Source organism: Condylura cristata, unplaced genomic scaffold (assembly GCF_000260355.1).
Source record: "Condylura cristata isolate star-nosed mole 26May11 unplaced genomic scaffold, ConCri1.0 scaffold00001, whole genome shotgun sequence".
NCBI classification, from domain to species: domain Eukaryota; kingdom Metazoa; phylum Chordata; class Mammalia; order Eulipotyphla; family Talpidae; genus Condylura; species Condylura cristata.
The window spans coordinates 80173401-80190088 of NW_004567102.1; the positions used below are offsets into that span (position 1 = coordinate 80173401).

At 37.4% G+C, this 16688-nt stretch overlaps 1 protein-coding gene and 1 long non-coding RNA gene across 2 annotated transcripts in view; both read left to right on the forward strand.

The window, feature by feature from the left end:
- The window catches only part of PCMT1 (protein-L-isoaspartate (D-aspartate) O-methyltransferase), a gene marked incomplete at its 3' end in the record, with an annotated part of 38434 nt that extends 29187 nt beyond the window's left edge, over positions 1 to 9247 (forward strand). Inside the window, exons 6-7 of the mRNA XM_012735061.1 lie at positions 3448 to 3617; positions 9208 to 9247. Coding sequence (XP_012590515.1) covers positions 3448 to 3617; positions 9208 to 9247 — 210 coding nt within the window. The remainder of the gene's footprint in view (positions 1 to 3447; positions 3618 to 9207) is intronic.
- Positions 9248 to 9308: 61 nt separating this feature from the next.
- On the forward strand, positions 9309 to 11567 carry LOC105853539. Its single transcript, XR_001145377.1, has 2 exons — positions 9309 to 9350; positions 10796 to 11567. It is a non-coding gene; the product is annotated as an uncharacterized LOC105853539 (long non-coding RNA).
- The last annotated feature ends 5121 nt before the right edge of the window (positions 11568 to 16688 follow it).

The window sequence follows — 16688 nt, forward strand, 5'->3', positions numbered from 1 at the left end:
AATTGCTGTATATTAAATATCAAAATTTGTAAGACTCTGTTAGGTTCATGAGAAAAGACCAGGAAATACTTGTGGTACATTTCACCCTCACAGAGCTTATATTCTATGAGAATATAACAGGCAAATTAATGATATACTAGCATTAGTTTATAGTATATATTGACTATATGCTATAAGCTTAACCTCCCTGGTGGCCTAGGGGTTAAGTCTCAACACTATCACTGCCATGGCCTGAGTTCAGTCCTCGCCCAGGGAGCTGACCCACATATGGTACAGCAGACCTCTCCCATCTGGCCTGCTGCTCCCCTCAGCAGAATATTTCATTAAATCTGCTTGTTCTGCTCTCCAGTCTGTCTCTTGTGATTCCTCTCATCCTCTGTACCTCTGGCCTACACCCTAGTTCTTCTGCACACACACACACAATATATGTGTGTCTATATATGTATGTATGTGTACATATATATGAAGTATATACTGTAAGAATTCAAAGGAGGAGGGAGATAAATTTGCACAGAGTAGTCAAGGAGATTCCATATAGGAATGGAATTAGAACTGTATTTTAAAGATTAGTAAGATTTACGTTGTTGCAATGAGAGGGTATTTCAGTAGTCTATGTTATGTATATAAAGTGTACAAGTTATAAATGAATAGTTCTGTGAACTTTCACATATGAACACAGCATCAGTACTTTTAACTTTTTTTTTTAAATATTGGCAACTTGGTAGGAGCAATTAAAATCTCCTGGGAACATTCAATTAAGCTAAACTGTGATGATCTTGAAGAGCATTTCTGGCTTTAGCTTAATCTGAATTTAAACATAGCAGTACTTGGAGGTATTAAGGGGGGTTAGATACTTGATTAAAGGTAGATGGGCTTAGGGGACTTTCCAGTGTTAAAATAACAGTTAAAGATGTTTATGCTTCCTCTTGGGTATCACCCTGAAAACAAAAACAGAAATACACCTGCCATAATCAGTTTTATCTAGATTATATTTGTAACCCTGAGCTCTGCAGTGTGTGAGATACAAGCAGATGGAGGAATACTGCTTCAGGAGTTTGAGGAAGCAGAGCTAAAGAGACTGCAGAGGGCGAATCAGCGCAGAAGCAGTTTGCTGTGCAGTATTCTGAGGATGAGGAAGTGGAGGCATGAGTATCTTGGGAAGGAGAAGAAACTGAATGGATCTGAAAAGAGGGCTCTTATTTGAAATTCTAAATTAGGAACAATTAGCCTAACCCTTATATAAGAAAATTTCCTTGACTATGATTATGTAGCTTAAGATCTACTGAGTACTCGGTGTCATGAATGTTTTTGGTAAAGAAAAGAATGTCAGTATCACCATGAAATTCTAGGATGCTATGGATAAAGAAAATATTCTAAAAGCTTCCAGAATAAACAAAACATGTCATTTGTTAAGGACTGGTAATTGCAAAGACATCTATCTACAGGTCAGTGAAACAAACAATGCTGAACTGAAAATGATTTTCACCCTCAAATTCTGTATCCAAACATATTGCCAAATAAGTAAATATAGTTTTAGAATTGCAAGTCTCATATTCTCTCTTTAAATGTTCCATGCAGTGTTTCACAGAATGCTTCTGGAAGAATTAATTTAATATTATCCCCAAAATGAGGAAGGCGGGGCCTCCTTGGCACAAGGAGTTAAATCGCAGCACTATGAAGCTGTCGGCACAAGGAGTTAAATCGCAGCACTATGAAGCTGTCGGCACCACTGCAGAACGAGTTTGCTCCCCAGCCAGGGACCCACGTGGCACAGCAGACCTCTCCTGTTTTGCCTGCTGCTCCCCTCAGCAGTGTATTTAAGTAGATCCGCCTGTTCTGTCCTGGTGAATCCTCTCACCCTCTGCATCTCTGGCCTGTACCCGAGATGCATTGCATCCTTGCATTCATAAATAAATCTTTTTTTAAAAATCAGGAAGGAGAGAGACAGTAGAAAAACTCAAAAAGAGGAAGCCATGAGATCCAAGAAAGCCAGACATCTTATTTGAGAGAAAGGTGACAAATGTTTCTAGTGTTAGTTAGATGTTCCAGGTGAGAGCTGGAGAAGGCCCAGTCGATTTGAAACAGGTTGGAGGAAGGCATTAGAGGGGCTCTAAGGCACTACAAGGACTCTAGCCTTTCCTTTCAGTCTCCCCACCCTCACCCCGAAAAAAGCACTAATTAAATAAGTATGACTTCGACTTTTTTTTTTTTTTGAGAAGTTTGTTGGAAAATGCAAAGACTTAGAAACAGTTACAAAAAAATGTTAGTGAATGAAAAAAGAAAAGATTTCATTTTTTAACTGCAGGGGGAAATAAAGCTATTGTATTAAAAAGGAAATAATTATTTTAAATAATCTTAACTAAATAGCAAATTAGATTTGCAAAGTCATGACTTAAAGTGGTTTTAATAAAAATTTATTGTGTGAAAGGAGCAAAGTATGTATGTAAAAGTTTACTCCTCATCTAACATATAATTTGAAATTTTAAAAAGTCACAGCATGGTAACTAGTTAACAATACCATATTGTATATTTGAAAGTTGCTAAGAGTAGTTTTTTCCTTAAGATTCATTTTATGGCCCTCTCTGGTGGCGCAGCAGGCTAAAGCACAGCACTGAGAAGCTAAAGCCGCTTCCGCATGAGTTCGATTCCCGCCTGCCCCGGAGGTGACCACATGGCGCGGCAGACCTCTCCTGACCCGCCCGCTGCTCCCTCAGCAGTGTACTTCGTCGATCTGCCTGTTCTGCTCCCCACTCTGTCTCTGGTGAGGCCTCTCGCCGTCCCTGAGCCTCTGGCCTGTACCCCAGTTCTGTATGCACAAACAAACCTTAAAAAAAAAAGATTCATTTTATTTCTACATACAAGAGCTGGGGTGTAGGCTAGAGATGCAGGGTGTGAGAGGATTCATCAGAGACACAGTGAGGGAGCAGAACAGGCAGATCTACTAAAATACACTGCTGAGGGGAGCAGTAGGGAGAGTGGAGAGGTCTGTTGTGCCCTGTGGGGTAACTCACTGGCCCAGGATCAAACTTGTGCTGCAGTGGCTGCTGACAGCTTCATAATGCTGAGACTGAACCCCTTGTGCCAACAGGGAGACTCTAATAGGTTTGTTTTTTTTTTAAAGATTATTTATGCTTACAGAACTGGGGTATAAGCCAGAGGTCCAGGGGCAGTAAGAGGGTTCACCAGAGACAGTGGGGAGCAGAACAGGCCGACTGATGAAGTACACTGCTGAGGGGAGCAGCAGGCAGGTCAGGAGAGGTCTGCCACGCCATGTGAATCTCCTCTGGGACGGGGATCAAACTCATGCTGAAGTGGTTTCTTAGTGCTGTGCTTTAACCTGCTGCGCCACGAGGGAGGGCCCTAAAAGGTTTTTATAGTAATATAAAATAACTCTTAATAATATAAAATGCCTAACTTGGTATATATGTTTTGTTCACGTTCTTACAGTTAATAGACCAGTTAAAGCCTGGTGGAAGATTGATATTGCCAGTCGGCCCTGCTGGTGGAAACCAAATGTTGGAGCAGTACGATAAGCTGCAAGATGGCAGTGTCAAAATGAAACCTCTGATGGGAGTGATATACGTGCCTTTAACAGATAAAGAAAAGCAGTGGTCCAGGTGGAAGTGATTTTATCTTCTGCTCTTTCTTCCACACACGCAAGGTGAAAGGGTGTGGATTTTAAGACATTAGACTGCAAGAGCTGCTCTTTTGGTTGTCACCTTATGCTACTCCATCTTAGCATCAGAACTCCACTACATTAAAAGCATAGAAAAATTTTGCATGGTTTGCCCTTCTTTTGATTTAATTCATATCTTTGGGGAGGGGGGTGAGACTTGGCTGGCACAAAAGATTTTTTAAAAAGGCTTTCACCCACAGTTAAATAACTTTTTAAGGATATTTTATTATCAACTACTCTGTTTCACAGAGTAACATTTACATTTACAAATCATTTTTATAAATGCTGTACAGATTACCATAGAAACACAGGCATGGCCTGAAGAGATGGGGCCTGTGTGTACTGCCCCTCGCGCTCTGTCGTACCATTGTTCCAAAGAGAAGGAAGTAGAAAGACTCATATTCCAGTTTTTGAGGATGTCAGAATCCCAGAGAACATTCTTCCTCTCATGTTGATTCTCTCTCAGTCAGACTCATGGACGTCTGACCGCCCGTGCTGCTTTTACACTCACCTGCTATAAAATCTAATCTGGCTCCATAGGACAGGCCAGCCAGTGGTGAAGCTGGTCTCGCGCCCTTCCTGGAGAAGGGGCAGGATTCTGCACGTGCTCATGAGTGCCCAGGTCTCACAGCCCACTCAGACCCAGCAGCACGCAGCATAGCCCAGTGCAGCATGGCTCAGAAAGATGACGCCTTCTCTCGGTTTATGTTTCAGCATATTCTGAATATTTTGTTTGATGCCAAGATTTCTCCTCTCTTTATTCCCTCTTGTGGGAAGGAGGGAGAGCAGTAAGTAAGACTGATGTTAGCTAAGACTACCTGAAGTTAAAGTAAAAGTAAGGGTGTACAGTTCCTTGTTTAACAATATTTATATTTGACAAAGATACTTATTTTAAAATAATTATTTCTCAGTAAGTAAAACAATAATTATATAGATCTCAACTTTGTTTTCTGCAAAGAGGAAAGACAACTTTTGAGTGAATAATTGTAAAAATGGTAATGAATTTAACTCCCTTTGGTCAACTGAGTTTTATTTTTAACTAAATTTATTGACCATTTCTTGAATCTCTTAGTAGGAATTGCATTTTATTCTTGATCTAATGTAGTTACAGCTGTTTTCATTATATTCTCATGTAGCACAGCCACTTCTTAACTAATTAAAAAATTAAAAATCTACCAGTCTTGTCAGAATAAGACATAGGCACTAACAGCTAATCACAGCCTTCCTTCACTAAGCTATACTCTTAGAGAAAAGGTATACTGTGTAATTGCTGCTGTATGAAATGGCAAATATATCACTGGAATTACTAAAATTACTGAAATTTGATAGCAAATAAGAACTCAAATTTCATTAAGACATTAGAGTACATTTTTATTCACAGTAAATATTAATATTGAATATTTCGCCTATAATTTAGTTATGAAGCAATTCTAAAAAGGTACTTTGCTTGCAGCCAAAGGTGAATTTGGCCGAAGACAATGAAGCCAAAGGCTTCAGGCCCCCACCTGCTCAGCACACTGCCTGGCCTGTGCTGATTTGAGAGGCGCAGTCTAGTATCAGACTTCTTTCTTTCCCCTACTCCCAATTACAAATCTTTATAAGGGCTTCATAAAACCTGGTCCACCGATGATAAAATGAAGCTATTTGTATTAAGTATCAACTAATTTTTTTAAATGTATGGACAATTATTCAGTCCTTTACTCATCTGTATATAGATGTGGGGTAGTTTTTGGTTTGTTTGGGTTTTTTTGCCTCCCACTTTTTAAAACATTTAACTAGTTTATATTTTGAGTCATTAAAAAACTTCATTTGTGCTAGGAAAATTTTCTAATTTTTTTCTGTTGTGGATTTTCTGTTGGAACAGTTATATCTAGTGATGTAGTTTTAATTACAAAGATAATTATTTAATTAAGCATGTAAGTTTAAAGAATGGTAAAGTGCAACGAAATTAGGCAAAAAGGAACTGCCATATTAAAATAAATTGTACTGAAAGAAATTGCTAGAAAATAGTGTGTTTGAGAGGGTAAAAACCAATAGGAACTCTTCAGAGAAATGTAGGAGAGGCTATGGGAACCAGTAGAGGATGTTGATGTCCCCAGGGCCAAGGATGCCCAGGGTACTAGCAGGACACTTTCTCTCTAGGCCTAGTGGATAAGAGGCTATTTTACTAGAACCCATTGTGCAGAGCCGGGGAAGCAGTGGAGGAGGAGAGTAGCAGCCACTGAGCGAGTGACAGAGGGAAGCAGCTCCTATCACATCTGTGAATCAGTTTTTTTCTCCTCCTAGTCCCTTCTTTCTATCAGGGCTTCTAGGGACTCCAGGCTTAGCTGGAGTCAGAGAGGAGGGGTCCTGTGACAGTCTGAGATCTGCTCTTACCACCATCTCTTGATCCTTTCCTCTTCTGTAGCAGATAACGCTGCTTCTTTTAAAACTTAAGTCTGGAATAAGTTTGTGTGCCCGATTTCTCTTCCCTGCAGGCTTAATCTACTTAAACTATTCTGGACAGAAGAAAAAAAAATTAAGTTGCTTTTGCAAAAGCAACATATAGTACTTTTCCTTGGGCAGTTCTGTTTGCTAAATTTGTTAAGTATTTCCCAGTGTGATGATCATCATTTAAAAAAAGAATTTATTTATATATTACAGAACTGGGATACAGGCCAGAAGTGCAGGGCAGTGGGAGGACTCATCAGAGACAGAGTGGGGAGCAGAACAGGCAAATCGATGAAGTACACTGCTGAGGGGTGCAGCGGGTGAGACAGGGGAGGTCTGCTGTGCCACGTGGGTCAGCTCCCTGGCTGGGATGAAACTTGTGCTGCAGTGGCTGCAGATAGCTTCCTAGACCTGTGCTCTAATCCACTGTGCCACCAGGGAAGACCCTGATGATCTTCTTAATCCCTTCATTAATTCAAGGGAGTATGTCCGTGATGCCAGACACTGTTGTAGGTGCCAGGAAGACATAGCTGATTATTCTGTGGAGCTTACACTCATGTAAGAGACCAGATTAATCCAAAGACAAGACAGGCAGTTAGACTGTAGTGTGTTTGTATTCTGCTTTGATGGGCATTAGAGAAAGACAGCACTTGCTGAGCAGTAGAGTAGATTGGAGTGGAGTGAAACTAGATTCAGAAGCAGGAGGGGTGGTGGCAAGTACAGGGTGGGTGACAGTGGCCTGCACTAAGGCAATGGCAGTAGGATAAAATGCGGCTAGAAACAGCCTCCTCCAGCTCCTGGAGCACCCATCCATCCCACACTTAGGAATTATCTAAAAAGCTCCTTAGTCAGTTTCTTGCCAGTAGCACAAGTCTGTTCTTTCAGGTTTTCTTCAGGATTAACAACTCATAGATGCTTATCTATGAGCAGTCTCTTGTTTCTCACTAGCTTCATCCTTCTTTTACTGGGGAATCTACAGCTAGTGGCACCACCTCCCTCCTGCCCCGCTGGCTTTTTAAATCAAGGTTGTTGGTTTACATCGTTTGTATTTTGGGAGTATGAGAGTTCCCCCTTTCAAAAGTTACTACCATAGCACTCCCACCAACAAAGCACCCAAGTCCACCTCCACAGTCCATGATTCCTCAGTCTGTGGTCCACTTTCAAGGGTCAACTTTGAATTTGATTTTATCTGACCCTTCGTCTCATTTCTCTATATTCTACCTATGAGCCACACAATCTAATATTTGTCTTCTTTTGAATGCACTCTGAGGGTGCCATTTGATTTTTCCTAGAAGATATGATAGAGAGCAAAAAAGAAAAAAGAGAGAATAGCAGTAATGCCAAGTTCTAGTGGAAAATACAGTCTAAAACCTAAATGCAAATTTATGTCTCCTTATACCTGGAAAAATACCCATAAAAGAACAAGGCTAGGCCATGACCTAGAATCTCTTGTTTTTGTTCTTATCGATGAATGTGTGATTAGTTGTATTAATTACTTCATAAATGCAATACTTAAACATTTACATTTTGTTTTACACAAGTATTTTATATTTATATCTATCTATAAATTAATACTGTGTTAAATTTTATTTTTGTTTTTAACAACTTAACAGTCAATGAAATAAGTTCATCTGAATTGTGAAACTGAGAAATATTTTAGGGTTCTCATTTGTCACAGGCACATTATCAGTGTCTTAAAATACTGTGCACACATATTGATAAAACATGTTATGAATTCTAGGATTGACAGTAACTCTAGGGTATTCAGGTGAGCCATCCAACTGATTGTTGTTTTCTTATAGTATTTTTATTTGTTCTTGATAACAAAATATATAATAATTGTAGTTGTTTAACATTATTACCCCAGTAAGTTATATATCATTGTAGATTTGATACTAAAATAACTACTTATACTTATTAACTTAATGAATATCTACCTACCTATAGATAAGAGAAGAATAAAATAAAAATCACATATGATCGCAGAACCCATAGTAACCACTATTAACATTTTGCGTGATTTTTTAAAAATTCTTTTACATAAATCCCTATACACCTCTTCTGTAATCCTGAGATCATTTAGTAAAATGTCATCAACATTGTCCCACATCATTGAGCATTTTTTATAATATGATTTTATTCCAGTTTTATTGACATTTAACATTGCATTAGTTTTAGGTATACAACATAATAATTTGGTATATGTATACATTGTGAAATAATTATCACAAATTTAGTTTTATGGTTTTAAGCCTTTAATCTATTTTGAGTTGATTTTTTGTATATGGTATAAGGATTCCAGTTTCATTCTTTTGCATGGACTGTCAACTTTTCTGAGCACTGTTTATTAAAGAGACTATTCCCCAGTTATACATTCTTGGGTTCATAAATAATTGACCATATCTGTGTGGGTTCATCTCTGGGCTTTCTGTTCTCTTTCAAATATCTATTTGTCTGTTTTTATGCCTCTGCTATACTGTTTTGATTACTATCACTTCATAATACAGTTTGATATCAGGGCATATGATGCCTTTAGCTTTGTTATTCTTTCTAAAGATTGCTTTGGCTATTCAGATCTCTTATGGTTTTCTATACAGCTTAGGATGTTTGTTTTGTTTCTGTGAAAAATATCCTTGGAATTTTTGATAGAGATTACACTAAACCAGTAGATTGTTTTGGGGACAATGAATATTTTAACACTATTAATCTTGTCATCACTAGGAGGGAATATCTTTGCAGTTATTTGTGTCTTCAATTTCTGTCACCCGTGTCTGTTTTTAGTATACATATCTTTTTACCTCCCTGATTAAATTTATTCGAAGGTATCTTATCCTATTTGATGCACTTGTAAATAGAATTATTTTCTAATTTCACTTTCTAGAAGTTTGTTATCACTGTGTACAAACACACATTTTTGTTATCTGCAACTTCACTGAATTTGTTTATTCTAACAGTTTTTTGTTTTTGTTTTTTTTGGTGGAGTCAAGATTTTTCTATATTTAATGTCATCTACAAAAAGCAATAGTTTTACTTCTTCCTTTCCGATTTTGATGCCTTTTGTTTGTTTTTTTTTTTTTTTCTTGCCTAATTGCTCTGGCTAGGACTTCGAGTACTATGTTGAATAAAAGTGGCGAGATTGGGCATCCTTGTCTTGTTCCTGATCTTACAGGAAAAGCTTTCAGCTTTTCACCGTTGAGTATGATGTTAGCTGGGGCTTGTCATATATGGCCTTTATTATGTTGAGGTACGTTCCCTCTATACCCAGTTTATTGAGAGTTTTTATCCTTTTCCTTTTTTAAAAAATTTTTAATGGAGAGGATATTATATATAATGATATATGCTATTGTTGTGGCATTAAGACTTACCTACATTATCCCTAAAGCTTTGCAGTAGATAAATAAAATGTAAATATTTCAAAAACTATAGCAGTATCTCCATATTTTAAAAAGCACAAGTGAATTCAGTTTAAGAAGTGTACTTTGCAAATGAATTCTTTGCAGATTAAATAATTTACTGCTTGCATGAATTTATATAAAAGTGGTTTTATGCGTTATAGTTCTATTATTTAGAAGAATGTATTAAAAGGATTTAGGACTGAACATTTATCATTTTAATAGATAACCCAGTACTATATGACAAAGTCTAATTATGGAAAAAGTCATTTTTTAAATATTTTCTTGGACAATTCAGAAAATTCAGTTTTTCAAAAAGTAAATTGTTCAATATCCCTTAATTTACCACTTTACTAGGATATTTTAACTATTTACCTCCCTTCAAATTTATTTTAATGACTTTTGGAAAAAAAAACTTTTTTTATTACAAGTTGCAAGAATAGTACAACAAATTTCTGAGTTTCTTCATCCCAAAATGCCAGTTATTAACATTTTCCCACATTTGCTTTTTCATTCCTTCTTTATAGATGTATTTTTTTTTGCTTGAGAGTTAGTTGCAAACATACTTTTTTACCCTAAAAATACTTGAGTGTTTATAATGTTTTTGTTACCAGATTGCCTTTAAATTTGAAGTTTTTAGGCTTTTCAAGTAACTTTAATTTTTTCACTTTTAACTCTAGTGTTGAGGTAGAATTTATATACCATATAAGTTACTTAGAATGCATTTTTCCTTCTTTCCTCTTGCTGGTACAGTGCTACACCTGGGTTAGCAAATGGTTTCTTTTGGAGCTGATAAAGCTGCCTTATGACATCAGCTGACAGGTATATCATACCTACAGACGATGCATTTTGTCCCAGAGTTCAGGTTGAGATTGACTCATTCATTGTTAGTAGATACTCTAAGCAAAAGACTAAAAATTTGTCCAGTTTGTGAATGTAGCTATAAAAAAATTATTTGAACTCTATATACTCATTTCACAGTAACAGTATTAGCAAGATCCTAGATCTATAAATTATAATGTCTCTGAATTTTTGGTCTTAAAAGAAAGTTATCTTCAAAATTCAGTTCAGACCCTTCAGGTTTTATACTTCATTCTGGAGTAGCATGAAAGATGTTGAAATGGCTGACTTCCATTTTCGCTTTGACTTGGGATTGTCTGCTTTTTTTTTTTTTTAAATGATATATTGCTTGGAGATCACTGTATTTTTATTGATTAATAATTGTAGCTAAACTATTAGAAAGCCAAGTTTTCAGTATGTAATTCCTACTTACATATTCTTCTCTTTCCTCCCCCAGGGACGAACTGTAAAAGCAACATCAGCTTGACCAGTATATAACATTACAGTGGATTGCTCATCTCAGTCCTCAGAGCTTTTTGAAAACCAACAGCATCACAGCTTGTTTTGGACTTTGTTACACTATTATTTTCAGCATGAAAATGTGTGGTTTTGTAGGGTTTCTAAATCTTCAAAGAGCCAAGAAACCAAACTGATAGAGAAATGATGCGAAGGCTAAATTTGTATATTATTACTTTAACATGCCCATATCTTACTTTAAAATATTAAAAGGGGTTCTTCAAAATGGGAACCTTAGGTTAGTAACTGATTTTGAATAACTTTTGTTAAACACTTGTTCCAATATTAATATGTCAGATTGCTTTTGTGTGTCAGATAACACCGCCATTCACAAGTTATGACTAGGATTTTGGGTGTCTGTTAGATGCTACTAAGAAAATAGAGATGAGCTTCCTTGTAAAAGCTTTTGATGTGGTGTCATAGAATAGCATGTTGTAGATACAATCAGCTGCTTTGTTACCCAAGCATTTGTAAATATTAAAACTTAAGATGTCCCTTAAAACACTCAGCTGTTCAGATTGGACATAACTGATAGAGTTCTTCCTTTCTCTCTTTAAAAATTATAGAAGACTAGTAGCTGAGTATTGTTTTTTCTGTTTTGAATTTGCTGCTGATAATGTACATGAATTTAATGTGCTGTGTAAGCTGTGTCCTAGTTATTGAACAGTTTATGCAGTGCTGCTTTGCCAAATAAAAGTTAAAAGTAAAAGAGGCATTGGTGGTAAAATAAATTTTAAAACAACAAATAAATTTTTAATTTTTCTGCGTATAAAAAAAAGAAGCATTGGTGATGTTTGAATATAAAAGAACAGCATGTCCACCATATATAGCATGCTGATCAAGATCACAGAGAAAAAGTTTCTCTGATGCTCTGTTTTATGTGAGTTAATAGCATTAACTCAATTGTACAGTTGTAGAAAGTGACTATTTCCCAAGAACTATACTGCATTTATCACTTTTCTCTGCTTAGCACATGCTTACTGTCTTGTAGCTACACAAAATATGGTGAGTGAGTGAGTGAGTGCGTGGATTGACAATGGCAGGAAAGAACAGGCTGAGGATAAATTTAACCAAATCTCCTGCTCATAAATGGATTTATTAATGCAATGACAGTAAAATGAGTTTCTAACAAGTCAGTAGTACATTGAAATCTCAGTGAAATGCTGTGGTTTTATTATACATTTTGTAGCAGGCCTAGTTTTCCTAAGCATTCTAGAACTTGAAGAAAATAATGCTTTAAAGCTAGCAGCTCCTATTCTCCCAGCAAACTCCCTTCTGTGTTTGTGTGTGCAAGTGCGAGTGATCCCGGCAAGTAGAGGCCTCTCAAGCCTTAAACGTTTCTTCCTTAAAAATGGCTTTGAAAGGGTTCAGGCCCATTGCTACTTCCAGGCTGCGATTGTTGTATGCCTCTGGGCCGGGCCGTGAACCCTTTGTGGCCCGTGACCAGTGTCATATGAGGTAGTTTCAGAGGTTGAATATTCTTCACAACTTAATTCTTAAAATTACCCACTAGACTGTACCCTTTAAAGTCAGTAGCAACATTTTTTTATATGTAAATCCCTGTGTTAGGTTTTAGGGAGAGAAAAAGGCCCCTACTCTGAAAAAGATTTGTCTGGTTGAAGTTCATGAATACGGATTGGTGTAGACAAATGCTGTGCCAAGCATTGCTCTTTGAATTTATACAGTTGTCATTTAAAAATGCAACATTTTTAAATGTTGAAGAAATAGGAATGTATTTTGATAGTATCAATAATTGGGTAAAAATAGAAATAATGAATTTTAACTAGGTCTGAGAACTTTTTAAAAGCTGATTTATATAGATGTGGGTCGTAGTTTAAAAATCTCTTTCATCTCCAGTATTCATAATTTCTAAAATATTTTTTTCATTTCATTTTTCCTTAGTAGAAGTGATTCCTTTACATATTTTTCAAAGATGTATACAAGAATGGGTACAGGCCAGAGGTGTGGGGTATGAGAAGATTCACCAGAGGCAGAGTGGGAAGCAGAACAGGCAGTGGACAAGACAGGAGCGGTCTGCTGTGCCCTGTGGGTCAGCTCCCTGGCCGGGGATCAACTTTGTGCTTTGGTGGCTGTGGATAGCTTCAAAGTACTGAGCTTTAACCTGCTGCCCCTTTACATAATTTAAAGTCAACAGTGGAAATACACCTAAAAAGTTCTAATCTAGATCCTGTTGAAGGTTTTTATTTTTTTAATTCAAGGCCAAATTTAGCCCTCAAGAATTAAAATTAAGAATTCCAGTTTCTAATGAAGGTTTCAAATCTTTCTCAACCAGTAATTTTTTTTTTTTTTAATTTTGGGAGAAGAGAGTATGTTGTCCATGGGAATATTTAAAGTCTCATTGCCCTAATTTAAAAAAAAAAAAAAAACTGCATTGTAGTGGGGAATGGGATCAAAAATAGTGGGGGGAGGGAAATGCACTGGAAATAAACTATTACATATAAAAAAAACTCCATTGTTAAAAAAGTTGATTATACTTTAAAAACTGACTATATGAATCTAACCTAACACACATCTTAGAAAACAATAATTTTAAGATACTCACATTTTTAGTAAAAATTTAATACTCATGAATTCTTTGACGTTATTAGCCTCTGCCAGCCAAGAAATAAAGCTTGTTTGAGATGTTAACAAATTTTCAACAGTGTGGTATGGCACTAAAAGAGTTCAGGACTGGTAACTGGATACTAGTAATTTGTAAGTGAAGTAACAAGCATGAAACATTTCTCAGTAGCTTAGGTAGGTGCTAAAATTCTTCCAGGGTATGAATATTTCCTGCAACTTGCTGTGCTCTTAAAGAAAGACCTGTACTCAGTAAAACAAATGAGTTCTGACCAGATTTGAGTTTCATCTCTCTTGACTTCCATCATTCCTCAGGAAAGTGTTTTGTCTTCTTCCTACTTAGAGAGGTGTCTCTAATAGAATGCAAGTTAGAAAATCCTGCTTGAGGAAACTGGGTGGCTCATGGGCCCGCAGCAAGTTTGTGTATTATAATGTCATAAATGGGAAAACAATTCTGATAATCACTGCTCTGGCAGTAGTGATGGTTTCCTATCTAGGTTCCTTCTTTTGACTTTGTGTTGTCTGAGGCAGGACTCAGGAGCACTTGCATGCTTCGTGGGAGTGAAAACAGCACCCTCTGACTTCTGACCCTGGCTGAGTGCACTGGGCCAGGCGCCGGCCCTCCCCTGCTCTGCCCGCCCTCCCCTGCTCTGTCGTTGGCCTTCTAGTACTGTCCTCCCTTTTCTTTTTCTTCCTGCCCTTCCCCTCCCCTTCCCTAAAATGAGAGGAAGTGCTTGGGCTGCTAGATGAGAGGAGCTCATTCTCAGAGTGCCACCCTCTCCCCAAGCTCGTAAGCTCATCACAGAAAGGTCAGGTGATAGCAAGTCTAAGGAAATTTTAAGTTTGAGAGGGCAGCAATCCAGGGACCTACAGCAGCTGAAGATATTTATATTTGAATCTCCACAGCCGAACACTTCACTTGGATCCTGGGGAAAAGACCCAGAATCTTGGTTCCACTGTACTATTAGGTTATAAACAACAGAATAGGTTAAAGCGAATGTGGAAGGGCCCGTCCGACCACTCACTCCATTCCTAAACACATGTAGCTTTGATGTGTCTGACATGTCATCAACCCTGGTGGTTTCAGATTTAACCAAGATATCTAAGATTTTGCCACTAGTCTAGTCCTAAGTGATAGATGCCTGTATCTCTAGAATTGAGTAGAGCAAAAGCAGGCCATTAACATGAGAAAGTCACACAGCTGCTTAAAAAAAGAAAAAAAACAGGAAAGTGACATTTGTGAATAGAAACTAGGAGGAAAAAAAAAAACAGGAAAGTGAGAGCATTTGTGAATAGAAACTAGAAATTAAAAAAAAAAAAACTAGAAATTCTTCCATTTTAACACTAATAGTTGTAGACAACCTGGAGTTCAAAAAAGAAAACCAACAATTGGAGTAACTGCAGTGAAACAAAGAGGTAAATTCCAAAAAGAAAGCAAACCAGAACATGAAACTGTTTTGGTACAACAGTTTAACAATGACCCCAAATTATAGACTCTCAGTTTCAGATTCTTTTGTTACATCAATATGTGGAGCTGTGGATGGTGCCAGTGTCCTGGGGCAGGCCGCCCTGGAGTTAATGAGATGACGTTCAGTAAAGTGCCGTGAACATCAAAACTGGGGAACAAATAGAAATGGGCCTCTCTGTGCTGGGGTTGTACGGAGCAACATGAACGAAAGGAGGTGTGGGTAAGTGCAAAAAGGATTTGTGGAAGCCAAATCAGGTATTTGAAAAGTCAGTGGGAGAAAAGACAAATTTTAAGATTTTTCTGTAGGAGAGAATATATTAAATACTTGGGGGACCTGAAACATTAAAATGCTTGTGAAGTAGCTGTCCGTACTTGTACAAGAGACTAGAGGAAAAAGTTTTACCATTTTTCAGAAGATGCCTTAGAAGATGCCTTTGAGAGGAATGGAGGTATGAAACATGATTGAGGGGTAAACTGTGAACAGCTTTTGCTTATAAATCATTTTAAATTGTAGATGCTTAACTACTGAGGTCACAGGTCAGGTGACAAAAAAACCTTTTAGCCTATACAATATATTGTGTAGGCCTTGATTCTCCTCTAGTTCCCTTCCCTGCTTTGTAAGTTAGGGTTGATTTGATTAATTTTAGGTCATACAGTAAATTTAAGCAACCAGTAACTATTAGCAACTCATTGCAAGTATGTTAAAAAGTTGTTTTTAAAACGCCTTAAGAAAAAATGCAATTTACTAAGCAATCTTATACACAGATATGCTAGATCTTGACTACTTTGACACCATCGCAATTCTAAACTGTGTTTATGTAGCAAAGATGTGCTGAAAGACACATGCCTCATTAGTATTTATTTTACTGGGTATGGCTATGAGTGACATTCTTATATATAAAAGCAAACTGCAGAGGATCACATACAAATGTAAACATCTGAAGTTCATCCATATAGTTGTCTCTGAACTGCCCATGAGAAATGTCAATCTTTGTTCAAACCTAAACATTCAGCAAAATGCTTGAGTTTCTTAAGTAAAAATCTATGTCCTTATTTTTCTAGAACTTTCCAGCTGTGAATATGTCCTGTTATATCTCTGACCCACACTAAGCCCTTTTGTAAGGACCAGCTACCTCAGGTTCAATCTGAAAATACAGTGTTCTCGAGTGCTTTCAAGTACTTTAGGGGGTTTATTTGCCACTTTGGTAAAAAAAAAAAACAAAAAACTGCAATGATCTGAATGGCTTGCCACATTCTGAATCACCAAGCAGTGCTGAGTGGATAAAAGGAAGTACTGCTCTGTCTTGCTCATTTTGTCCTCAGCTAGGTTTCTGTTAAAATGTTTTACCCCCAGCATCTGTCTTCACCTGGTCTTCCTATCTCATTTCATGTCCACGCTGAGGCTGTTTGCAGTCTCCCGTCTGAGAGTTTTCTTCCAAAGTTCTGCTTCATGAAGTAGTTGCCTACATGACATGTTAGAGGTGTCAGGAAAAACCCACATTCACTTTCCCTGAGTCCTGACAGAGGTAACGCCTAACTGAAGGCATATATTCACTGGAGGTCCATTTTCAGAAACCAGTTTTGAAGGGGAGAAAAGAAAAGTGAGCATAGGAAGCTTAAAGAAAGTGAGCCAGACACCGAGGGAAAGCTGTGCATTAAGTGGCCAGGGTTTCTCAGGCCAATTGTTGGTCTCTAACAGCCCTTCCAAGATCACCTCTTGAGATAACTGAATTTTCTGCCTTGGCTATGGATAAATTTCTGTTTCAGGATAGTTTACATAAATCAA